The 26,914-nt window shown below is 42.4% G+C and overlaps 1 protein-coding gene across 1 annotated transcript in view; it reads right to left on the bottom strand.

Moving 5' to 3' along the window:
* Positions 1–790: 790 nt before the first annotated feature.
* LOC104496536 (beta-1-syntrophin-like) overlaps positions 791–26,914 on the bottom strand; it is a gene marked incomplete at its 3' end in the record, with an annotated part of 44,185 nt that continues 18,061 nt past the window's right edge. Inside the window, exon 4 of the mRNA XM_010139668.1 lies at positions 791–930. Coding sequence (XP_010137970.1) covers positions 791–930 — 140 coding nt within the window. The remainder of the gene's footprint in view (positions 931–26,914) is intronic.

The following is a 26,914-nucleotide window of genomic DNA, read 5'->3' as shown; positions in this document are numbered from 1 at the left end:
CTGCTTTTGGCCATGTGCCACCGGTCCTTCTGAATGAGAACTCACTGAAAATGGTATAACAGAGGCCTATAGGAAGGCAAAAACGGTGGAGTAGCAGCCCTTGACTGCACTGACAGATAAACGTGATTACAACTCACATCAAGAAGCGCAGACAGTTTCCACTGCATAAAGACAACCATGGGAAAGCTCTCTCCGAATTACTGTTGATTGATAGATAATAAAAAATAATGCAGAGGGTTATTTCCAAGCTTGATTCAAGAATGTGTCTTCCACACTCACCACTTTAAGCTAAAATAGCCAGGAGTTAATGTGCTAGAGCAGGAACAGAAGCCATGCTGATATTGTCTCCATCACAGCTATGATCCTCCAAAAGCCCCAATCCAGTGGTGCAGGACTGCCACAGCAGTGCATCTAAGTCAGGGTGACAATCTCACTTTTTTCAGCCTGGAGAAGCAGCTGGAAACCTGAGGGCTTCTGCCAAGCCCTCAGGTCTGCCACACTGAGATAGAAATCTCAGGAGATCGAGCTCTTGGCTTTTTCAGCACTCCTGCCTCTGGATCCAGGCCATAATCCTTCCTGGGTGCTTCTGGCCACCAGCCTTGGCCAGAACTTGAAATGGAGGAGGAGACAGGAGTTAAGCTGAGCACACCGACCCACTGAAGAAGAACTTGCTTCTCAAACCATGGTGTTTCAAGTGTGATATGTAGCTGTGCACCAGCTGTACCTGTTCCTGGCTGACTCAGCTGTTCCCACTGCTCTTGAAGGGGCTGGAATAAAAAAGCACAGGTACCTGGTGGCTAGCAGCGGGTAGGTATGCAGAGGGCTGAACCAAGCTTCCTTCATCCGTGGCATGCTTTCATAAATTAAGAGGTCTTTTTCCGTCAAGACCACTAACACAGGCTTCCAGTGTTTCTCGTTGTCTCCTGGCACCTGAAAAAGAGAAAAGTTTCAGCGAAACAAGTGACAAAGCTACCACCATGCAAAGCCTGACAACGTGAACATGTCAAATCCTAGACAAAATAATGAAAACAGAGAATTTTACTTCTTTGGCTTTTTGAAATCTCCCACCTGAATTTACACCCAGCTGCAGCAGAAATGACATAAAGTGCATCTGCTGCTCTCATGAGCAGTGCCATTTGCAGCCCTCCTTGCAGCCTTTTCTTACTACAGGCTACTCCATAATCGCAGTAGTGGAAGAACACTGAGACAGAGCTGGCTGTTGTTACTGTGCTGTGCACGAGAGGACCTGAAACGTGCATGTAAAATGTGCACCATTCTTGTGCACCTGGCAAATTAACCTGAGCGCTGGACACTGCTGCTATGGTTTCTATTTTCACGAGTTAAAGAAAGATGCATCATCATCACCGTTAAAGGGTGTCACGTAGTAAAAAATAGGGGTTTGGGAGATGCTTTTTTCCTCCGCAGTCCATGTTTTCATTGCTTCTTCTTCCTTCATACTGTTCTTTCCGTTCTACAAATGCCAATTTATAAAGAGATCCACCCTAAACATGGGGCTGATCTGAAGCATTGTCTCAGTGACGGATCTGCCTCCACAATTCAAACCCATCGGCAGAAGATGTCTAAAGATGGGGGCATCAGAGCCCTTTACTGGCTGTGGAATCCAGATGTGGAATTATCTTTTGCAGGTTCAACACGTGGTAGTCCACGTGTCCATGACTACACAACTTCTGTTATGGAGACCAAGTGTGCATTCAGGTTTTTACTTACTCTACTCTGGCAGCCTAAGAGTGTCTTAAAATAGATGGGAATATGAACGGATCTTAGCTTCAAGGAAGAATGGAGCTCTTGTCTTTCACAGACTAATTCATCATTTTCCTTTTGGTGCACATAACGAGAAAGAAACCCCGTGATGCTGTAACACTCACAGCCATGCTTTCAAACCCAAAGATCTTGGGTGGGTACTAAAGGGAATGAAACAAATTCTGAGATTCACCAGAGAATCTTGTCTACATGACCCCTCCATTAAAACCTTCACCCTGAAGGAGAAGCAGACGTCAATGCTGTTTTATGGCTGATGCCAACCCACCTGTCAGTGGGCACATCAATAAGTGGAGAAACATGCAAAAGGGATCAATCAAAGGCTGGCCAGGCTGGGAGTGGCACCGCCAAAAATGATGATTCAGATCCTTAAATATGATGTGCCTTAAGTGCTGGATCCGGACTGAGAACAACATTGAAACACTTGTGTTTTATACAGAGTCCCACAAATTTCTAAACTTTTAAGGACTTTCAAGACAGTTGTAAGGTAGCTTCGCACCAGAACAGCAACGCCCAAAGATCTTAAACTACGATTTTTGGCTTGCATAATTTCTAAGATGTACTTTTCCTTCTAAATTAAGCTTTTCCAATAAACATATTCCTGTTTATAGCATTACTTGCTTATTGCTTGTTGATCTCTGTGTGTTAATCAAAGTCATAAATGGTTCATCCTTTTAATTTCTTCGGATGTGTCAATATTTATTTGAATTTTTCTTGTGTTGACAGTTTCTTGAAATGCAACCTTTCATTTTCAAATGAATTAACACACCTATTAATACACTCAGAAAGAATGCAAAATCCAGAGTTCTCACAATCCGTGTACACGATATTCACATGAGCAAAAACACATCCTCAGCTTCTTAATACCACAGTAATTAACTACAGTTAACATCCCAGTTCCTAGTGTGGGAATATAGAAATAAATGCACAGTTAACGTTAACATTTAACTTTTGAGCACTTGCCTGTTCTTTAACTAGGAAGATTTTAGTACACACATTTGAAGGTTTCCAGAAAAGAAAAGGGAAGATAAGTCTGAAGCCTGTCACAGGATGGAAAAGCATGATGTTCAGATCCATACTCTGGAGGAGTAAGCAGGCAGTGTACTGGGCTGTTACATCTTATGTTTCTATTCTATGACCACAAAGACTATGTGAAAGCTTCTCACAGCTTTCCTGCAAATCCACCCTGCCTGTGTAGCATTTTCAATAATAACCTTCGTTATTGGGTGGCTGGTCAGTCAACTCCGACTCCAGAAAGTCTGGGAAACACTGTTCCCTATAAAGCAACCACAAGAAAGAGAATAAAAGCCCTTTTGCCAGCTGGTCCCACAACTATTTGCTGGACAGCCATAAACATCAGCAGACAGAATTTCCACCACGGATCCTGTGGCTACAGCCTGCTCAGTAAAGCCCACAGCTTTGCCCCAGTCCTTCCCAGTGGCAGGGTGACTGTGGAGAAGATGTGGCTCAGTCAAAAGGTATCGCAGCCTTTTTCTCCACTATAAGTGACCTTATACTGCCTTTTCTTGTAGGACGTATGCCCTGTTTGTAGGGTGTATATTGGGAAGGGGAGAGAGGAGAACGGTCTATGCTTGTGTCCCGCTAGGAAACCCTCCCCAGTGAGAAGGGCCATGCAACACACACACACTTTCAAACACATTTTTTAAACCTTGCTGGGACCATAGCTGTCTCATTGCTAAGGAATGCTGGTGTAAGCAAAACTGCTGCTATTTCAGACCTGAAGAAGGAATTGTATGCCTGAAAGTTTGTCTCATTTTCTCCCAACTGTAACAGCTGATCTAATAAAAGATACTGCTGTTCCTTAAAAACCCTGAATTGCATTGAACCTGATTTTGTTGGGGTTTGGATCAGGCTTTAACAGCGGATGCCACGCTGTTCCACAGGCAGTTGGCACTTCTGGAAGGTGACAAAAGGAACATGCTGTCCCGTAAATGGTAAAAGCAAATTTTGCAAAGGAAGAAGAGAGTCTGCAAATACACCATTAGCCTACAGGGCACATTCAGAACTAATCAGCATGTGAAATTAATCCAGATCAAGCAAGTGCTATACCAAGCATGAGTAGAATAGCAAATTACAAAACAAAAGGAAAAACATGCTGCTTATGGGCAGCCAAGTGAAGGATTTGTTCAAATTCTAAAGGTTTTAAAATCTGACGTATCATAAAGATAACATGAAACACTTCCGGAAGAGTAAATCTAAGATACATTTTTTAGAGGCACCATTTTAGACAATGGTTAGGGCCAGCTTCTTAGCCTGAATTTTGCAGAATTCTGGCACTTGTGCTACAGTTTCTTCACTCCAGTTCCTACTTGCACACGTAGAACTCAAAGTGCATTCATCTGTGTTGCAGACAAAATCATCATCCACTCTGAAACACTTTGTACAATTGAAAGCGCATTCATCTGTGTTGCAGACAAATAAAATCACCATCCACTCTGAAAAACTTTTCAAACTCAACCTTTTCTCACAGCAAAAAATGTTAGATCAAATGTAGACAAACTAGAGAAAAGAAAAATCAGTACTCTTCAAACCTCCCATCACAATAAAATGAATCAGCAATTTTTAAAACGGTCTTCTGGGCCAGGTAACTCTAAGCAACAGGTACCAGTTCCCCCTCCCCATGCTTTGCTCATCTCAGCTGACGTCAGTGCTTATATTCCCAGGTGAAATTCCGCTTCAGGTCAATGAAACTGTAAATGTTTATACCAGAAGCAAACATGTTGAGTTTTTTCCTTTCCTTGACACTGTGCCTCTAGATCAAAGTCTTCAAGTACAAACCTGAAAAGGGAGAAGATATTCTAACAAAAAAAAAAACAAACCCCAAGTGCAGTGAAGCATCCTCTTTGCTACTCACAAACCTTTTTGGTCCTCGTATACTCACCCTGTGAAGTGTGAACCCCACTTTTTCCCATATGCACCTCTCTGGTTTACCTCTCCAAATTCAGAAATTATTTCATGTATGGCAGGGATCAAATCTAATTTTTTTGTGTATAGTAACATGAAGGTTGGGTCTGGGATGACACCAGAGGAGACCTGCATTCATGTCTTGCTTGGACACAGCACCTACGTGCAGACTTGTCCATCAGCCTTTGGCTGATCTAAGAGCAAAAGCGCTTCGATGCAGACAGCCCATGCTGCCTAAGGACACACCAGACCCTACCTCACCAGGGATGCACCTGAGCCCTGGTTGCTCCTGGATGTCTTTGCAGTGGTGGGGCAGCATCGCTCCAGGCTTTACTTTAGGGCAGGATCTGCAGTCTGAAGGACTGACTGCAAATGATGATGCAGCAGGCTCACCGCCACCCGTACGACTGCTCCTGCTGGTTTTCTGGCAACTGCTCACGTGCTTAAGGCCGCTGCTTGCAATGTGCCCTTAAAGAGTTACTCCTCTGATACGCAGCAAACACCACTTCACAGAGCAGCCAGCTTGTTTTTCACGCAGGCTACGGGGGCCCTTGGCCCCTTTAATGGATATCGCAGCTTCCAAATCATTAATAGTTTTCACATATGATTAGTTGCCATAAAGACAACGGGGATCTCAGTTAAATCTTTTTACAAATTGTTTGGCCCTTAGGTCTTTCATTTGCCAGGTCTCCTTTTTGTAAGGTTTTTCTTCGAATTTAAGTTATTCATCTACTTGAGGCTGGCAGGAATGGATGAAAGAATACTTTTAATCTATGAGGCTCACAGATAATTAAATTAGAGCCTGTGGTCTACTCTGGAAAGCTGGTTTATATTTTCATTAACTCAAAAGGGACACTTCAATTACATTCCCTGTTTAGCAAACAAATTATATATTGCCAACATACTCCCCTGCAGCAAGTATTCAAAAATGTGGCCTTTCAGAGAACTGCTATGAAGGTAGCTAGTTAACCCCCTTTTCCATCACCCCCTCCCAAATCCCAAAGCTACACTATCCCCTCACACAGAGCACAAGAGGAGCAACCAAGAAAGAATTTTCAGAAACTTTTTTCTTGTTATTTTCCCTCCTCCATCACTTAAAATCTTCCCATGCTGACAAGAGCCAGCTTTGACACAGGCTGGGATATGTTCTGCTACGTCTTTCTTGCCTTTCCATTGTCTTTTGATGAAGCGCTATGAGCATGTTCAGAATAAATCTGATTCGTTTACAGAAACCTACTTTTCAGTTCCTGAAAATAACAGCTGGGACTGAAAAGGATTTTTGCAAGATGAACAGCAGTGATGCAGAAATACATCATGCAAACGCCAGCATACGCAACAATGCTGGTATTTCGGTGAGCTCATTTGACAGGAGGCAATTTGCAGTGCAGGAGTGGGTGCAAGTGACAGCCGTAGGCAGGGGATATAAACACCTCCCACGCCACATGCCAATGAGATGTGTTTTTGCTGCTAAACTTTGAAGTTTTAAACAGGAAATAATTTGCACATTGTTTAGGGAAAAAAAGGCTAATGAAAATGTGACTGGCTTTGTTCTTCTCTCTGTTTGACCTCAGCAACGGCTGAAAAGTCGCTTGTGCCATTATCAGATCTGGATTACAGTCAGTACAGATACAAAAATCCCCCAAAGAGCACAGTATTGCCTCCTGTGATCACCGAGCGAGCGACGCACACGCTTGGCCCTGATGCTGTGGCTGTGTGAGCAGCCAGAGCCATCCAGGTCAGGTGGGAACCACAGCAGGGACCACGTTGATCCAACTCTTGTGCTATGCCAAGCAGGGCCCAGGGACACACTGGCAGCTACAGTTATGGGCACTGCTGAGTGTGAACAGGACGCCCATTCTCAAGACAGGTCTGTTCAAGTCTGAACTCCTAAATATTCTTTAAAATTACAAGACGCAAGCCAACGTTTGTCAAAAGTCACACAGTCAACTGTGTCAGCATGGCAATGTGTTCAACCAACGTCCTGACTCTCTGGACTAACAGGATTTTCGAACAGCTGTGGCCCATACCCGAATACCACACTAAATGTCAACAACAGGACCTCAGTCCTCTGTGCTCACCTACACAAGGATGGCAGGTGATCTGCGACCGTTCCTACAGCCAAACAAGAATACTCAATCCCAGTTTTGTACCGCAGGTTTGCTCCAGAGCTTGGTGAAGTCAACCAGAGTTTTCTAATAACTATTAAAGTTTTGGACTATACCCTTGGGAAAAAAACCTTGAGGCACAGGAGCAGGCCATCCCCATGTGCCAGAAGATGAGCCAGCGGGGTAGAAGACAGGCTTGGCTGAACAGAGAGCTTTGGCTGCAACTCAGGAAGAAAAGGAAAGTCTATGGCCTCTGGAGGAAAAGGTAGGCTTGTCAGAACGACTACAAGGATTTTGTGAGGCAGTGCAGGGAGAAAATTAGAAAGCCCAATTCCCAGCTAGAACTAAATCTGGCTACTGCCATAAAAGACAACAATAAAAGACTATAAATACATTAACAGCAGCAGAAGGAGGGCTAAGGAGAATCTCCATCCTCTACTGGATGTGGGGAAAACATATGACCAGGAATGAGGGAAAGGCTGAGGTACTGAATGTGGTCTTTGCCTTAGTCTTTAATAGTAAGACCAGTTGTTCTCTGAGTCACCAGCCCCTTGAGCTGGAGGAGAGATGGGAAGCACAAGAAAGCCCTCATAATCCACAGTGGCTTTTGCACCACTTAGATGTGCACAAGTCTGTGAAGTTGGATGGGATCCACCCAAGGGCACCGAGGGAGCTGCAGAGGTACTCACCAAGACACTCTCCACCATTTCTCAGCAGTCTTGGCTAACCGGGGAGATGCCAGTCAACTGGAGGTTAGCCAATGTGACACCCATCTACAGGAAGGGACAGAAGGAGAATCCAGGGAACTACAGGCCTGTCAGTCTGACCTCGGTGCCAGGGAAAGTTATAGAGCAGATCATCTTGACCGCTGTCATGTGGCACATACAGGACAACAAAGTGATCAACCAAGTCAGCACGGGTTTATGAAAGGCAGGTCCTGCCTGACCAACTTGATCTCCTTCTGTGCCAAGGTGACACATTTAGTGGATGAGGGAAGGGCTGTGGATGTTGTCTACCTAGACTTTAATAAAGCTTTTGACAGTTTCCCACAGCATCCTCCTGGAGAAACTGCCTGCTCATAGCTTGGATGAGTGTGCTCTTTCCTGGATAAAAAAACTGGAGGGATTTAAAAGATGTGCGGATGTGGCACTTAGGGAAATGGCTTAGTGGTGCCCTGGCAGGGCAGGGTGAATGGTTGGACTCCATGATCTTAAAGATCTCTTGCGACCAAAACAATTCTATGATTCTCTATAGTTATTCCATACACACGCAGTTTTTCATGCGTATGTGTTGCACGAATGTTGCCCCAATATGAATGCAGTAGTCATATAAAATAGTTGCAGCTTAAGGTTTTCCAGGATGATTTGTAGTTACCTTGTATCTTAAATCATTTAGAACTGTATAAAATGCGCATCCTTGATCATTCTGCTTTGAAAAGAGTTTAACTCTCTGGATCTCCTTTGCAGTAGATTCCTTGCAAAGATAAGGAGTGTAAGGGAGTGGAAAACCCAGCATCGCATAAACTTTATTCACTGTACAACAGCAAAAATATATTGCACAACAGCATGAGAAAAGTTTAAAAACCTCTTTCTTCTGATCCATCAATCCACAGAAACTGGTTAACTAAATACACAGAAATCCAACTCCAGGGGACTCAAAAAGGGGAAAAAAAATCTATTTTAGAAAGCTCTGCCATGATCCAGGATCATTTTGCTATGCATGAAGTTGAGATTTGAATGTCCATAAGTCAGAGCTCTTTTGCAGCGACACAGAAGACTCTTAACTTTCTGATAATGTGAGGTATCTTTTCAGGGAAGAGCAAACAGGCAGTATGCAGAGGAGATGGTAAAAGTCCCAGACCGTGTTAAAGACACTGATTGCTTTTCATCTTGGAGAAGATGAAAGGAACTCCACTGTGTTTTAAGTATTCTGATGCTTTCTGAGTAAAACACACATTTTCGTCTATGACACCTTCTTCAGACAACGAAAGCTCTGTCTGAAACTAAGTAGTAGTAATTTATGATAGCAACGCTTTGCAAACAGCAACAGTCCACTCCTGAAAAGATGCAGTGTTGAGCTAAATGAATTCTGTAGAATCGGCAGGGGAGAGCAGGGAAGGGAAAAGGACATTTCATCACTCAGGAGCTGTGGTAAGGAAGCCCTGCCCAACCTGTAAGTCCCAAGGACAGAGACAGAAGGCAAGTCAGACACAGAGCGAGGTCAAAACAGCGGTGATAGTTTTAAACTAAAGAGGGGAGATTTAGACTAGATATAGCAAAGAAGTTTGTTACATGGTGGTGGTGAAACATTGGCGCTGGTTGCCCAGAGAGGTGGTAGATGCCTCATCCCTGGAAACATTCCAGGTCAGATTGGATGGGGCTCTGAGTAACCTGATTTAGTTGAAGCTTGCTCATTGCAGGGGTGGTTGGACTAGACGACCTTTGGAGGTCCCTTCCAACCCAAAGCAGTCTACGATTCTCTGATTCTATTTTGCACACCAGGGTCAGCCGCAGAATAAAAGAGATCATACCTGTGACGGGCTTTGAGTTAAGAGGCAAGACAACAGATGGGAAGCTTTGGAAGCTCTACCACATCTCCTATGCAACTACTGAAGAATGGATGCTGTTACTCAGTGGAGGGGAAAACCAGTTTCCCGGGTTGCTATAAGCTGGAGTTTTGCTGAGAGCAGAGTTTCTGTTCAAGCCAAAGAAGCATTTTATGAGGGAGTTCATCATCATCACTGGGGCATACTGGTAACTGTGCAGCAGCAGAATCAATGTAAAGCCACTGTATTTTTAACTCACTGTCTCTAAAGAGTCTATAAATTACAATTAAATCTGACTTCAGCTGATCAAGAGGATACCATATTAGGATAAATGACTAATAATACGCATTACCTCAAAAGATACACACATCTCATCTTTCAATTCAGTAAAAGCGCATGGATTTGTAATCATCATCTCAAGAACACTTGTCAACAGTGCCCAATCAAACATGAATGCTGGAGGCAGAGTTTTGATTTGAAAGCAGTTTGCAGGTTTAATGATGGCTCAAACATGTAAAATGCCATTTGAAATGATTATGGTGTCTGTTTGGTGAAGGACAGGTAATCATCAATGTCTACATTAAAACTACAGTGACTGAAATCAGCCCCAGAAGATGTTCTGTGCCTTTCTCTATCACATCGTCTTTCCTGCTGTTGAGTCTCAGAAGTAATTGTCCATCATGTCTGGTACCTTTTGAAGACTGACAGATTTGACTGCTTTACTCAAGGGTCTTTATAAATCACAAGTGCTGGAAGAAAAAACAGCAGGGGATCACTACAGAGAGAACAAGATGTTTCTTTGTCATTGTTATTATGCTGTCTCAAGGACAGTCCAGCGTACTGTGCCGTTTCAGCCTTCTGTGTCATTGATCGATACTCAGTTCAGTAATACTGATGGATTGCAACGCAACTAACGATATCAAGCAAATGAGTGAATTCACACCTGGCACAAAAATGTATTACATTCAAAAAACACGAATAAAATCTAGATGTTAGGCTGCATCAACTGGAGCTTTGGACATGCTGAGAAATATTTGGAAGTGTTACTGAAAAAGCAAAAATGCAAGTCGAATCTTTAATAAATTGGCTTTATTTTGAAAAAAAAAATGGAGAGCTGCCACAGGTTTCTGAAAAGTCACAATTTGGAATCCAAACTTACTTATTTAGATGTCTAAGTAATGATCTGTCAGCAAAAGTTCTATTTGTCTTTTTCTTTATGATTTATTTATTTACCTGGTTGTCATTTTCAAAGCCATTCCATTATTTGAGACCATTTTTTTTAATTGATAGAAACCATCTGTATCTGCTCCAGCACAATGACAGACCTCCAGGAGCTGTCTAAGATACTCAAGAAATACACCTGCTTTCTTGCTGGGGAAAAAGAATGAACTTAAACATGTAATTTTAGTTAGAATTTGTTTATCAGATTCAAAGTTTTCTGATGAGCAGGATGATTTCCCCGCCCCTCACCCAGAATCTCAGCTGGGCTTCAAGAGACCTCTGTCCACCAAACAGATCCCCAGTTTGCCACACCTTGGCAACCCCTACGGAGAGCTGGAAGACCATCCAGTAGGTCTCTATGGCAGATCTCAGATCCTGGGGTGCCAGTAAAGGTAGGAAATGAGCAGTTTTCCATTTAATATCCAGTTAGCTTTCTTCACTCCTTAACCAGGACAAAGTTGAATTTTAACACCTTTGCCCTTTCAGAGGGCTCTATTTGATTCGGGATTTATTAGTTTTCTAAGGAATGGGTAAAGAAGACAAATAGGATCTAATCAAAAAGTGCCACCTGCCCCGCCAAAAAGCTGAGAATATAATTTTTCTGTCTTCGAAGAAGGCTTAAGCCAGTCATTGGTTCAGAAATGTGAATGCTTAGACTCATAGAAAGAGGGCTGACAACTTGAACAACCACCTCATTCAGCCTCTGCTGAGCAAAGGACAGACTTTGCTCCCAAGAATTGTCTAGCCTGTTCTGAAAATCTTTCCTGACAGAAATCCCCAGCCACGCTATCATAGTACTTGGCTAGTTTCACCATGAGGAAGTTGCCCATGCTGGAGCAGTGGCACTGTGGTCCTGGGGATACTGTGAGGTCAGGTATCATTATATGCTTGGGAGACTATTAGAAAACTCCAGTTTGGTTTTTTTAGCTAAATGTCTTTTTAAGACATTTTTTAGCTAAATGTCTTTAACCCTACCAAAGTAATTTCAGGAGAGTGATGGTCACAAAGGACACAGGTAAGTGGGAAGTTCAGAGCTAGAGGATAACTGCAGTTTGTCACTGGTCCTATGACTTTCTGGATAGCTGTCACCACTACCTACCTGGTACATGAAGAAACACACTCACATTCCTAACATCACGGAAATAACTGACGAGGCAGCTTTAATAGGAAACCAGTACTGCCAACTCTAGCCAGCCAAAGCTCCCTAGAGGATGTCAAGTGGGGCTTGAAAATAAGTCTCAGCTTTGCTTGGTATTTGAAACACATTTTTAATTCTTGCTGATCCATTGAGCCTTTTTGCTTTGCTGACATTCCATAGTTTCGTGTTTCAGTATCCCTAAAGCAGAAGTACTCATGCTATGAGGTTTGGACCTATGGTCAGGACACAAGCTGCCACTTCTCAAGAGGCATCACCTTTCCAAATCTGATACTGCTTATATTACAAGATCTGACAAGATCACAGCCCAGGGGTTTATGGCAACAGCTCTTTTAATTAATCTACTATCTATGACAAAAATGTAGCAAATATTGAAGGGCATATGTTAATAGAAACTATGAATATTCAACAGAGCCATATGAGGAAGACAAATATAAAGAACCTTCTACTTGGCAGTTATCTATGCTGAGCTTTAAATTAGTCACGCAGGACAAATGGATTTAGTGCTGTGCCATGTTATTTCATCTAGGTTACTAAAAGATACACAATTAGAGTCATCAATCTACAGACCCACATCCTACAAATATCAGCTAATTACATGCTATAAGCTAGGCAATTTTGAAAGCTAATGCTCTTTATCTGGTTCTAATTCTCAGTGTTTCACATTTTTTGCAATAATCACAGCATTTAACAACTTGTAGGACAATTCTGCTGACAACTGAACATTCCTCTAGAAGAAAAACTTGGGAAGAACAAAGTTAATTTCCAAAGCCAGTGCAAACAGACTGCATGTTATAGGTTATCTCCCTGGGGCCAGGATGGGAAACTGTTTCAAATTTAAGACTTATCCCTGAAATACATAATTTATTAAAATAAAGACCTTCCTGGTAATGCAAAAGACTTACTTTGTTACACCTCTTAACAAATATATCACATATCCGAAGAGAAATGCTGTTTAGCAGAAGGGAGATACGATCACACGAACCAACTGATTTCATCAATGGAAGCTCTTTCTTGCTGTGGGCTAATAAATCACCCCAGCCGGCAAGTGCCAGCCACTGACAGTAAGAACTGGCTGAGGGCAACATGAACATCATAGAGTTGCTGTTACTACTTCAGCTACAAGAAAGTAGAAACCCCAAGCAGACAAGCACACATGAATATTATCAAAGTGACTACACCTAATTCTACCCTCGGTATTTGATGTGTATTTGCCCTGAAGTGACTGGGGAATTTTACAAATTATTTCTTCCAGTTTTATTCCAACTACAAAGATAAATATTTGTCTTTTCATGGAGATCTCTTTTGTAGTTTGTATGGCCCTAACCATCTTAAATATACTGGTATAAAAAATCCTAAGTAACTCAGTTGACTAAGACCAGTATAAAACTGCAAAAAGAAAATTGGAACCCATGTACTTTGTTAACATTGTCATATGCAAATATTCATATAACCCATTTTAGAAGTACAGCAAATGGGATAGCACATCATACCAGTGGTTTCACACCAAAATTTCTGAATTTCTAAATACCATGTCCTCATTGGCTTTTTTATTTCCTTAGCCATATGGAAAACAGTCAGGCACAATTAACTGTTTGTCAGAAAACAATCTATTAATTAACACCATTCTGTGTGAATGAGCTGAAAATCATGTTCTTTGCTTGCCAAAACCCTTCCACTTCTGCCTCGTGTTTGTGCTCAGAACTAAACATAGCTACAAATACACCGCTTGACATAAGTGACCACAGGAAAAAAGAACAACTGTTGCTGAGGTTTTTCAGAACCAGCAGCCAGCGAGATTTGTCTGAAGATACGTAAGGAGTCAGCAGGGCTTCACCTCACATCTTATAAAATTCTTTACTGACAGATCTTTGATTAAACTGGGCAGAAATAGATTAAGTCCCAATTAAGACATTCATATTTGTGGCAGGGCTTGAAAGAGAAAAGAAAGCAAGGGGGAGAGAAAGTTACAGTGTCTCCTAGGCTTAACCTTAAAAATACAGGACCTGACTTCAATTATATTTATATCTATTCAATTCTACTGACGTCAATGGATTTACTCCTAAATTATGCCAGATGGAAATCAGGCTAGCTGTTAGCACATTTTCATGAATATAACCAACAGCCCTTTAAAAGTACTGTTTATTTAAAAGCATGTCCTCAGACAACATGCATCCCCAGATTATGCAGATAAAACCAGAGGAAGGGGAAACCACTGATAGGGAAAGCCAGAGGAGAACTGCAGAGGGATAGAAGAGGAAGGGGAAGAGGAGATCTGGAGCAAAATTCCTTTACTGTTATCTGTGAGTGCTCAAAACCCTTCCTGTTGCTGAATCCTGGGCACTAAACCGGCACAATAACCTCTGGGGCTGACACGAGAGTATACAGTGGCTATTTGCTTCCCTAGTAGGAAAGCAGTCTGTGATCTGCATTATCTCTGATACCGGTATTATTATATTTCATTTTTAGTACAGCAGCCTGCAGCACTGCTGCTTCCAAAACCTTGAACACCTCTGCAGGTCCACACAGGGCTACAGGTGCATAACTGTTACCAGTTTGTGGTTGGCTCCTCTTAACCGTTTCACAGAATTGTTCACTCACTTGGATGTGATCCTATAACCACAACCCATTTCTTCTGCACGTGCTTGCGAATAGCTGTTTCAAGTTATTTGAAGGGGCTAGAGACTGAGGTTTTACTTGATGGTGTCCAGGCTAAGGGAAACTGATAATGTACATGACCTTTGACGAGTGCAATCTGCGGTGAAAAAAGACAGAGGAGGTAAAATTCCTCTCTTTGAGGTCTCCTTGCAGCTGTGAAGACTTTATCTTACAGGGTTATGAAAGGTTCAGAGAAGGCTGGTCTTATTCTTGACAATAGGAGACTTCTCAACACTTTCCAGACCATTCAACACCTGTACACCTGTCTGCATGCAGCTGTCTCTAGAGCGCATCGGTGCGCTGCTCCTTCCACTGTCACCTTCCCACAGGCTCCCATAGGCCAGCTTCATCTCCCAATCTCTTCCAGCGCTGACCCACTCTTCCCTTCTCCCAGGCTCCATTTGTCTTTCTGCATGTTGTGGCTTAGGATTTTGGCTTCAGGGAAAGTATGGGCTTTCCTCTCCTTCCTTTGTTTTGGCACAAAAGAGGTTTTGCCACCCTGGCTCAAGTTTCGTGCCTGTTCTTTGAAGCCAAGCCATGTCAATCGATGCCTGTTTGAATAAATATACAAGAAGCAGCAAACCACGTGGATTCATTTGGTGCACAGTTTTTCAGTTTCAGGAGAAAGGAGAAAAGAGAGAACTGGAAGCAGTCACCTCAGCCTGGGACAGTAAAAGATCTTCCACATGGCAGGTAGCCTTTTTTCACTTCACTGATTACTGGCGGGGGTGGTAAGAACAGTCGCCAGGAGAAAAGGGACATGGAGCAGCCAGAGCCCCCAAGTCCTTATGGAGAGCAGCCACTGGCGAGAGGCAGGAAAAATGTTTCAAGGACCAAGAATTAAGGCATGCTGCAATGTGGTAAAGAACCCAAAACGTCCCCTGGAGATCCAGTAACTCTCACGTTTTGCAGCTGGGTAGAGAGAGCTGAGACGTCCCCTGGAAACCTGGTAACTCTAAAGCTTTCCAGCCACCCCAGAGAGAGAGACTACACGTTGCAAAGGAAGTTTGTCCTGAAGAGTTCAATTTGGAACTGAAATGCATGAGGTTAAAAGAACTGCATTTTCGCATTCCGGTTTTACTCCTTTCCCCAACTCCCTCTGGCACGTGTGTGGGATAGTATTTGGGGACTATATATAGTGTATATATACATACACCTATTTATCTATTTCTCTCTTTTCTTTCTGTCCTACCTGAATTTAAGTAATGATTTTGTGGTTTTTGTTGTGTTTGAATTAAATTAATTTCCGTTCACCCCCTTATTTCAATCAAGCCCGCTGTTTTTCTTTGCCCATAGCTGTAAGCGGCTGTTAAGCCCTCCATTGATGTCCCAACCCGAACACTTTAGTTGTTTTGTGTAGCTCTCAGAGGAGATAAATCTCCCCTCTGTCACTTTTGCAACCTTTCTGTTCTTTCAAACCGCAGCACTGCACTTGTCCATTTGGCTTATGTTCCACAGGAACAAAAATCACAGCAGGGACAAAGTCTGATTTGTGGTTCCATGTTTCCTCCTTCCTCTACCTTGCCTACTCAGATGGTTAGAGTCTGGAGCAGGGTCAGCTCCTGTTGGTACTGTTCACACTGCAATCTCACACCATGGCATTCCAGGTTTGGGTAGTCCCTAGGACACAATTATTAATTTTAAATTATTGACTAAAACAATCCCCCCCTGCCGCTCTTTTCCTCATTTCAAACTCTTCCAACAACAAAGCAAGAATCCAACAGTAAGTCATCTCATCCTCAGTAACCAGCTTTCCAAAAAACACAAAGCAGAGAACTTCAGGACAAAAAACCTCACGTAAAAGGTTCTCACACTACCCTGTGCAGCATCCCACACTGCTCATCTTTGTATTACCTCTGGCTTCTTCCATCTCTTTCAGATGCCTTTGCCTTGTTAACATCTGCCTGCAGTTTTGGGCATGCAGATTTAAACCTCTGTTTTGAAATTTTAAGTGGGAGAATGCTAATGTCTTCTTTAACATGACAATCAAAAGAACATAGCAATAATAAGCATTTTTTTAAGTGGAATGAACACAAGTGTACGTTTAAACCTAAAGTTTAATGTATTCCCTCCCTGAAGGACTTGCAGAAAGCTTCACAGGATGAGATGAGGCAGAGACACTCCCATAAAATACTCCTTTTCATAACATATAAGCTTTCCATTCCATGAATAAAGAGGTAAGCCTCTAGTTCCATAGCACACTTCTCCTGAAAGTGAACTTTTTAGAGCCATTTCCATAAACAACACTAACATTTCCAGCATGAAGTACGCAAAAGCAGCTATATCCATACGAACATCGTCAGTCTACTCTGGCTGATGTCTGCAACTATTTTCAGCACAAGATCAACAAAAGGATGTTTGCACAGCAGCATCTGCTCAGCAGAAATGTATAAATAAAAAAAGCCCCAACAATAACACAGTGTGTTCACACAGCTTCAGAAATCTTCACTGTGGCTAACAGTCATTATTGTCTAGTGATTAAAACCCAGGTGCTTCCTTCCAGCAGGGCTACTGCTACTGTACAAGCACCCGAAACTCAGGGAACCCAAGTAACACCTGAGAAAACCTTTCGTAAGTCCATGTGTCTTCAACAGTAATGTCACTACCTTGGGAGCAGCAGGTCCAAACCTGCCTCCAGAATTTCCTTCTCACGTACATCCAAAGAAACAGCCACTTGGGCTTCAGAGGCCCTTTCTGTACCCTGACTATTGACCAGACGCACTGTATGAGCCGGTACAACCTCCCAAAGGAGGGAGTGGAAATCCCTGTGCTTAAAAAAAATGTTCCAGGGTGTCCATCTAGCTCTGAGATGGTCCTCAACAGTCTTGCAGCCAGAGCTGGTAAGAATGGGCGTGCTTTTGCAGAAACTGATGGAGTTGCTGAGAAGATGGCTCACTCTTCACAACAGCATACCATCTAAGTGCTACCATCTTTTAGCAACTTCTCACTGTTCTGAACCCCATCTCCAGTAAGTTTAATTTCTGTTGCTTGTTATACCTGTGACACTACTGCCACTGCTTGACTTTTCTGAAAAAAAGACAAAGCTATTAGAAGAGAAAAAAACTTAACGTCACTATTAAAAAAAAAAAAAAAGTGATTCCATGGGACATTTCAGCAAGAGCAGCTCTAAAATAGACTGCAGAGCTTTCCATAGATCCTGTTGTGTGATTATTACTGAGGATGGTGTACTACATCTCTGCTGACATTGCATTATCTCTGTGTGCTGTGCTAGAGCTGGAAAAAATCTGATGTCATTCCAACAGGTTCTGCCATGAGGTCAGGTGTGATACAACAGTACCTAGTTTCTCTGCCCCTGTGGTATGTGTGACAGGATAAGGCCCCAATGCCTCATGTGCGTGTGAGGCCACTTCACTTCTTTCATGTCCATCCTCTCCAAGCCTTTGTAATGCTGCATGAATGGGGACTCTACCGGGAACAATGCGAGTTTCTCGTGCATCTAAAGAACTTTGCTCTGCCTGTTTTGGAGACTCCTACCCACTGTCCTCCCTTCTCACACTGTCCCTTTCAGGCTGGTTTTCCTATTTTGCATCCAAAGTCTGACATGAACAGCAAAGACTGTATCTCTATGTACTTTGGCTTTCTCCATTTGTTTTCACTAGATTTCCTGTTTGAAGCAGTAACAGTCATTCAGCCCTACTGATCAGTTTTCATTGCACAGAGAAGGACATAAAATTGTGTGACCTATAGAAATCTCATTTATTCTGTCTCCTGCAGCTGGTTGTTTTGGACTTACATTAAAACTGGAAATGTTGCTTTCTTATGCAGTCATTATGCAACTCTTCCTTCCTTTCCTAATCCTTCATGTGATAAAAACAGCCAGGAGAAGGATATTGTGCATGTTGGGATTTTTATCCATCTCTCCATGGGGATGTTTAGCACCATACTGTCTCTCCCTAGATTTAAAATTGCAAAATGAGATAAAAATCTGGCCCTTCGAGGGAAGTGTTACTTTTGGAAGTGATCAGAAGCAACTGCTTTCAACCAGTGATGCTGTCTGTTTGTGGTAATTCAATAACTGGTCTTAGGAATTGTACTGCTGAGGACAGGAGAACTTTGCTGAAGTATTGCTAAATAAGGTACCTACTAATAAAAAAAATACAACAACGGTCCCAAATTCCTTGCAATGCCGTGGTAATCATTAGATGGTAATTTCTGACAAGGTTAAACCTAACGTTATTCAAAGGCTGTTCCCCAAAGTAGATTCCCTTTTGGCAGTAAAATCATTATCTTACTGTTTAAACATTCAGGCTTTCCTCTCTATTTCACAGTTCATAAAGCACCTTTATGGTGTTGAGATTTTTTTTTTTTTCTGAACAGAGAGAAGACAGTTTGTTTTCCTGCTTTGATTAAATCCTACACCCCACAAGCAGTGAACCTGTGATACTGCTCTACTGTTTTTAATTGTCTCCTTCTATTAAGATACCAGTACTGTATGTCTCTCCTGCAGCCCCAGTGCGATTTTGCTACGTGCCTGGCATTACCGCTGTCAGGTCTGAGGTTAATGTGTACACCGTACAACTCATTAGCCGCACATTACTATCAGAGCCAAAAATCAACATGATTGATCCAACAATATGTTTGGGCTTGCGACTGAGACTCAAATGAGGTCTCACCAAAAGCAAAGGTCAGGAACTTGGCACCAATTTTGCTGTGTACAGAGAAAGCTTTTCTTCCGAACTATTCATCAGGGAAGGTACAAATGACAACTAATATGGGCCTCATTAAAAATGAGAAGAGGAAACCCCTTGGAGAGGGCAAGGAGACTCCCCTGCTATCAATTTTTTTTTTCAGTCCTCTCCTAAATCTTTTATTTATGTTACAGTAAAGATAATGTGGAGCTTAAAGGTAGCTGTGGGGTTTGGGGTATAGGAGACTCGTTAGACTAATTATCATGATGTGTGCTATCAATTACTGTCCAGTTAAGCAGAGAGGATAATTCTGCAGGCAGAAATAAATCTTCAGAACTCAAGGTTCTGGGGGAAGGGAATAAAAGGATTTTATTTTCTCAGCACTACTATTTCTTTTACTTGCAACTCCAGTGTCAAAACATTTCCCACCTTAAATAAACTAAAATAAAACAGACACTAGTTTAAGAGAGAGGAAAGGAATGATACAAGGAACCTTTTAAATCACGGATTTGTTTCAAGTACAGGTCTTTTGAGGATTTCACTCATAACTCAAGCACTCTTGCCACAGTCAGGCCCTGAAATCACTACTTCAAAATATGCTATTTTACATATGGCATCATCACATTCCTTCTTCCTCAGTAACCAAGCCTGTTGAAAATGCTATTGATACAACAATTAGGCTGTACAAGAAATACTTCCCTGCAGTCTCCAGAGTTGCTGTGTGGCAACATAATTGTCTAATGGCACTTTTTTGTAAGGGCTGTCATGGTATTACGGATGTAATTTCATTTTTACAGGATATGATAATAAGGTAAAAGGCTGGCGTTAATAGCCTTAGGAACCTATTACATAAACGGAGGTTGAAGATTAAAATTGGACTGGATTTGTAGACTCTGCACTGAGTAAATGTCTTGCCACACTGAAAATTATAACGCATATAAGTTTTCCCTCTCCACTATTGTTTTTAAACTCTCCAATTCTTCTAAAGGTCAATCTCTCTTTCCAACACAGAACACAGCTTCTTCTCAAGGTATTTTTAGAAAATCTGTTTATTTTTCTCTGTTAACAGTTGTTTGGCAAAACAGGATACAAGGGATATATTGCTTTTGCCTACACAGCAGTGATACTCTGCTCCTCCACAACACCCCTCAAACATTAACCAGCTCATCACTCCTAAAAGCACTCTTGGGTGGAGACAACACACTTCTGATTGCAAGCTGAGTGCGTGAGCAGGATGGGGCAACACTATGCAAGCAAGGAAAAACTCAAATATTTTCCTCATAATTAGTGCATTTTTACTAGGAATGGCTCCACTTTTGCCAGGAGTTTTCTTCGTGAGGATCAGTTCAGCATCCTGGGGGAAAAGGGCTGCAGGGCAGAGAGAAGAGGGTTTTTTTTATGGCCTGTTCTGCTGCTTTCTAATCTATTTATTCATGCCATTAATTAAAAAGCTTAAAAGGGAGTATTGTTGTGCTAGGAAAAAAACCATGATGACTGGGGTGAGAGAAATTCATACTGGGCAGAACCTGAAGGTCAATGCACCCCTAATGGGTCCCTCCATTCCCCCGAAGGTGTTTTCTAACTTCAGGAGACAAAACCAGCAAATGAGAAAAAGGTAACTTTGAACAGAGAAAACACAGTTCAGCGGGAACTTAATGTTTAGAAAATCTGGGATTTTCTATGATAGACAATCTCTTCTCTTTCAAGCTTCTTACACGCAGCCAGTAAGCAGAAAAATTCAGACAAATGAGCAAATAGTGCACGGATGTAGTTCTTGCAAAACACTGCCCTTCTCAGCACCCAGCCTGCCGCACCCATCATAGATCAGCCCCGGGGATGTAAATCTGTTTTGTCCCATACAACGGAATTGGGATCTAGGGGCTGGAGGGCAAGCTGGGTGTCCACAGTGTTGCTTGGAGCCATGCAGCTGATGGGGGAGATGCCCAGGGCTTTTCTACTGCTCAGTCTGCATTTGCCTTGCTCTTTGCCCGGAAGCACAGACTTAACACAAGTTTCTGCATCCCAGATAACACACACATCACTCCACAGCATCTCTGAACAACCGGGATGAGCTTCACAACTTCACCAACCAGCAAGCTGGTTTGTTTTCTCCCACACTGCATTGCACTGCTGGATAAGCATGGGGGCTCCCCTGTCCTACCTCCTCACTGCCTGGTGTTCTACTTGGACCAGCAGAAGGAGGCAGAAACACAATGAGGCAGAGGGAGACCAGTTTTGTTGGCACTTCAGTGCTTAAAATAATTGAGAAGGGCACCCTCTGCTCCTCACGGATGGCAGGGCTGGATACAAGTTCAAGAGAGGTCTCTACTGCCTTATGCAACACACATTTTACTAAGGAGAGGCTCTTGTTACATTTAAGTCACATTTGAAAACCACAAAGCATCACTGTCCTCCATTTCTTCACTGTCTTGCTTGCAATATTTTACTGTCAGAGGCTGAAAGAAAAAAGGAGGCATTCACCTGCTTCTGAAAAAAGGGGGTCAAAGCCTTCCTTCACATCACACCCGTATCTTTCCTGATTTTTCTTCCAACTGAACTCAACTGCAAATCATTTCAAACAAAGGCTTTCAAACCCATGAAGCCCCAAAAGGTGAGCTGATCTGGCATGCAAACGAGGGGATGTGGACCTTATGGACAGACCCAACTGTAGCTGCCAAGGCAAAAGATGGAGAGGCCTGATATCCTGCAAATTCAGCAAGATCTAGGAAGAAAATCCCTCAGCTACCAAAATCTAGAAAGTAACTTATAAAATCTAGTAACTAGTAAAATCTAGCCCAGTTGAGCAGCAGTTCAAGTTTGGATTATGTAGAAGAAAGAGTTAAGCATCTGTGCTGCAGCAGCCACTCCGTGCAAAGAGGCTTGTGCTCAGAGCCACCACCCCTCCACACTGGAGGAACAGAATGAAACAGCCCCTACACCCTGAGGAAGCAACCCCCCGCCCTACACACACACACACCCCCATTTCCTTCAGCATCCTCTCCTCCTTTCAAGCTATATCCCATTACATCTCCTCTACAACCCTGCTCCTGGTTTGTAATGGGACATCTGCAGATGTGCCTCACACAGCAGAGCCACAGGCCACCACATGGATCCCACCTGTATCCCTGTCGGGCACAGCTGCCAGAGCAAGAGTCACCATCTCTGGGCTCACCATTCCTCCTGATGCGGGAACGGAGAAGTTAAATAAAACTTCATGTCGGGATGACATTAGAAAGGGATTTTCTCGTCATTCCTGAAGTTCATAGGAACAGTGATAGCAATATGCTCTATTTTATGGAAAAAACTTCAGCCAGTTTTTAGGACTGTTAGATCAAACCTGAGGGAAAGCGGGCAGGGTGTGATTACCTCTGCTGGGATCCAGCCAGAACTAACACACCCCTGGTGGGAAGGGCGAGGCGACATGGCAGGGCCACAGTTTACACTTCAGCTCAATTTCTGGAAGAATAATTTAACACCTGAAAGCTACTGCTGGCAGAACGGTGCTCATTCACTTTAAAACAGTATGGTGAATGAAACGGCTGTTTTCAGTCTGTGTTTCCCTTAATATATCCATTTACTGAACGCACCTAAAGCAACAAGAGAATGATATTGCTGCTGATAAAAGTGGCTTGTGGAGGAACCTCGCTGAAGTTGGGAGAGGAAATTATTCTTCGTGCTATTTCAGGTTTACGTCTTTCCCAAGAACAGTCTGATTGTTATCCCTGATAATGAAGACTGTTAATGTAATTAAGCACTCTGTTGTGCTGCAAAGCAAAACAACAAGGCAAACAAGTAAGTTCTAGAACTAAAAGCTGCAAGGTTACGTCACACAGGGCAAAAGCAGGACTGTTCATTTGGATGTAGGTGCTTCACAGCAAGTAATTAGCTGAGATTTAAAAGCACAATTTCTAAATTAGGACACACGTAAGATTTTCTGATTGGAGGTATGTGTAATCTCCAAAAGGTCAGATCACTTTTAAGGTTATGACCAGAAGTATATTATCAATAAGAAAAATCAGGTTCTTCTCTAATCACTCAAAACAGGAAGCCAGAACCAAATTGCCTTGCTCTTATTCCTAGGCATTATAGAAGGGTAATATTTCCAAACAAGCCTAGACATTAATAAAGAAAATTTACAATTTACTAATTTACAATTAGTAAAGAAAATAGAGGCTGAAAGAAAAAAAAAAACAACCAACATCTAGAGACTAGAAATGGCAACGGAGACCCCACCAAAGAAACATAATTTCCTTGCAAAGAAATTAGTCATTTGAGTAACAGTTTTCTTAGGAAATGCCTGTATTTCTAGCAGGTTATTTACCTGGTTAAACCACATACTGATTTGCACTGGCGGTTAAGACACAGTACATTCCAAAACTTGCTGCAGTTTTAGCCTAAACACGCGCAGGTACTTTCCACAGCCAGAAGAAGGACCTGGGGATTAGCATAACCTGGATTTCATTCCTGAAGAAGCCGATGGTTCAGTCTGTGCAGCCTGACGAGGCAGCTAGCCCAGAAGAAGAGTTACACACTGCCTAACGAGGCAGCCCTGTTTCCCAACCCTCTCCCCCTTGCTGCTGGCTCTCACTACTTCTCTTGCACTGGGATTAGTATTCGTCATAAAACCTGCAGAAAGCTAATTCTACCCCACCGAAAGAAATGAATTTTCTACCAGCATAACTATCTGATCTGGCTCAGGGTCAAGCAAGTATTGCCACAACCATGATGAAAGAGCTGTGAGAGCTAAGGGGGGTGGCGGCAGCCCCAACCACAGACACAGCCATGCCAGGGTTTTTAAAATGCTACCTAGCAGCTGCTGTGCTTCATGGGAATATGGTTAACACCAGATATTCAAAATGCTAAATAAAGGCAAAATGTTTTAACTATGTGATGGGCTCGTGGGTTTTTTTGTGCAAAGATATTTTAAGCTTGCTTTCACAACTTCGAAATTATATAAACTTTTAAATCTAAAGCTTCTTACCCATTGTTTGAAAACATATTTGTCTGTGATGAGAGTAACAATGAGGCTTGTTGCTATCTACTTTTTTGCTAACCAGTGAACATACTTCCAAAGGAAACAGTAAAACAGAAACATTTTAATTTCATACTGGGGAGAAAAACAACCTCAAATACACACTCTAGTCATTTGCCTAAATCTTATTTGGACAGCTTGCATGGCTCACAATCTTGCTGTTATCACTGCCTCCTCCGAATTAGAGCGCGAGCAGGAAGATAAATATAATACTGCAATATACAGCTCGATACTGAAGAAGATCACTCTGCTGTGACACGCCTGGCGCTTCAGCTCTAACACAATGATAAGGTTATCTAAAGTTTGAGGAGACTGAACAGCCTGTAATATATTAACACACTTCTCATTTCAGAGATAGTGTCAGGAGTTGAAAAACAGCGCCAATTCACTGTGCTGCTTTGGTTATTTCCTCTCCAACACAGGGTGTTTTCTCCCCTCTGATCCTCACACCAGATTTGCGGGAGCAGTGACACACTTGCCCTGCGCAGGCAGAGCAACGTGACAGGAACCAAGCACTGGGGTTAAGATCTAGTGAGGCAAGCCCAGAGAGGCACTTTGTCTGCAGCTTCATATTAACATTATAAAAGACAACTTACAGCAACTCCTATTTTTAAGTTTCTCAAAGGAGTTTTGAGATCATTTTAAGAAGCCCACTGCCTGTAAGACATCTGACATCCTGAAAAGAGAACAGTCTCCAGCTGCAGAGGCACTTTTTCTTTCCTCCAAGCCTACATTTAAAGGTGTTTGGTTTCTTTTTAAACTGACCCAGCTACAAGACTGGTCCTCGCTACAGCTTCAGCTTCCCCCAAAACAAGTCATGCTTTTGCTCACATGGCTAACTGCTGAATCGGCAAAAACTACCTTTGCAAAACCACTTTTGCCAGAAAACCTTTTTGTACCTGCATTAAAGAGGCAAAAAGGTAGATAAAGCTTTTGTCAATGATAAAAGGTAGATAAAGCTTCTGTCAATGATTTCTTGGTCTATTGGAACAGACATTATGAAGTGATAAACTACCATTTTCTCAGCGTTTTAGCTCTCCAGTGCAAAAGCCATATTTGCTCCTCATGAAGGAACTCAGTGGTTGGTGGATAAGCATGAGGAGAAAAAAGAAGAAAGTCAGTTAACATGTGCTCAGCCTCTCAGTTAGGATGACATTACTAACTTATTTGGTTGCTGAAAGTTATCTTTACAGGGAGCATTAAAAAAATGAAAACCTATAAAGATTAAAACCCACATGTAGCTGTCCCCTCTCTCTCAGAATGCTTGTTAATCCCACAGGTTTTGCTGAAGTGAAAAGACAAATACAAGAAATAAAAAGTGGAGCCCACACACTTCATTACAAACTGGTACTTGACATTTCTCTTAGTTACCTAAAAGTTTTAGGATGCCAGTGACTAATACAACACTCTAATGCTTGTCCAGCTTCAGAAATCCTTCCCATACGGCCAAGGTCAGGACAAGGTTAATGCCTTAATAAAAAAAGGGAGTATGGCATCTCAAAGGATTGCTTCTGGCTGTTTTCCTCCTTACCTATAAGAACGCGACAGTGAGCGATTGCTTTCTTAAAGTGATGCAGAGCTCTTTGCTTTACTTGCAGACAGACCTGCTCTGCGTACCCCAGTGCACAGCCAGGGACCTGACAGTGTACCTGTGAGATGGAAAATTCATGCTGAAGACCACAAATTTAGAGCTGTCTTCACACAGAAGTTCAGTGAAGGTGGAAGAACCCTGTCAGCACGCAATTGCTTAGTACCTCAGATAACCTACTATTTATTTTAATGTTACCCACCTGAGGGAGGCTCCGCTAATGAATCTATTTTTGTAGCACCATAAAGGTTGAAGTTTAGAGCTAAGTTTAGAGCAAAGACATAAAAAATGTCAAACCAGGAAATAGCTTAATGAAAGCAGAGAGTAATCACAGCAAATTACAGTGAAATTTCTATGGGATTACATTTTGCATTCCCCAAACAAGCAGAGAAATTCATCTCACTTAGTGTCGTTCCATTTTGCTGAGAATTCACTGTAAGGATATGCTATGTAAGTAACGTAATGCCATGCCATAAAACCTATCTTAAAAGTTACAGTCTATGATGCCTTTTGAAACGGAGTTTAGATTTCTTCCCTCTGCGGTCCATGAAAAAAAGGCAAAATATGCCACAAAATATCACAAAGAAAAAAACCCTGGTAATGTCAGGAGGAATACAAGGCACGTGCTTTATTTTGTGGGTGCTAACAATGAGGTCTCTTTCTAAACTCCAATGTTTAGAAGCAACCAGCAGGGGATGGGGTAGGGAAGTTCACTGCAGGAGGAGAAAGCTGGTATTCCCAGTGTGCTTCCAAAAACCACTGCAGAATTTAATCTTTTCCCACAGGTTTTGCATGAGGACCATCTAGGAAAAATCCTGTGGTCAGCACCTCACCGAGCTGCCTTGAATCCCTCCTCTGAAACAGTATTTATACAGTTTGCATACGCACACTATACACACCTTCCTTTCCCACCCTGCAGGTTATCTTTCTTTCACCCAGGCTTTACAGCCCCCAGTCCAGTAACACAATAAAAGCACTTCAACATCACTTTTTACCAGTGTAGTGATTTTTCTCTACTTTTCAACAGGTCTCCAACATGAGAAGAAGCTTGGTACTTTTGACCTCACTTCGTTACTATTGCACAGCTCTGGATGGTTAGCTTAGGTAAAGAACATGTTGACTTCTGGGTAACATGGTCACTGCTAATCTCTCAAGGCTGATTCTTGATGACAGCCACTGTAAATACAGTGGAACGTGTACAGGGCTGCAACTTGGCCCTGCTAAAGGTGACACAAGTTTCATCACTAAATTCAGCA

This window comes from Buceros rhinoceros, unplaced genomic scaffold (genome assembly GCF_000710305.1).
Source record: "Buceros rhinoceros silvestris isolate BGI_N320 unplaced genomic scaffold, ASM71030v1 scaffold5207, whole genome shotgun sequence".
In the NCBI taxonomy this organism is placed as follows: Eukaryota; Metazoa; Chordata; class Aves; order Bucerotiformes; family Bucerotidae; genus Buceros; species Buceros rhinoceros.
Note: the sequence above shows the minus strand (reverse complement) of the source record. Positions and strands in the feature narration are given on the sequence as shown.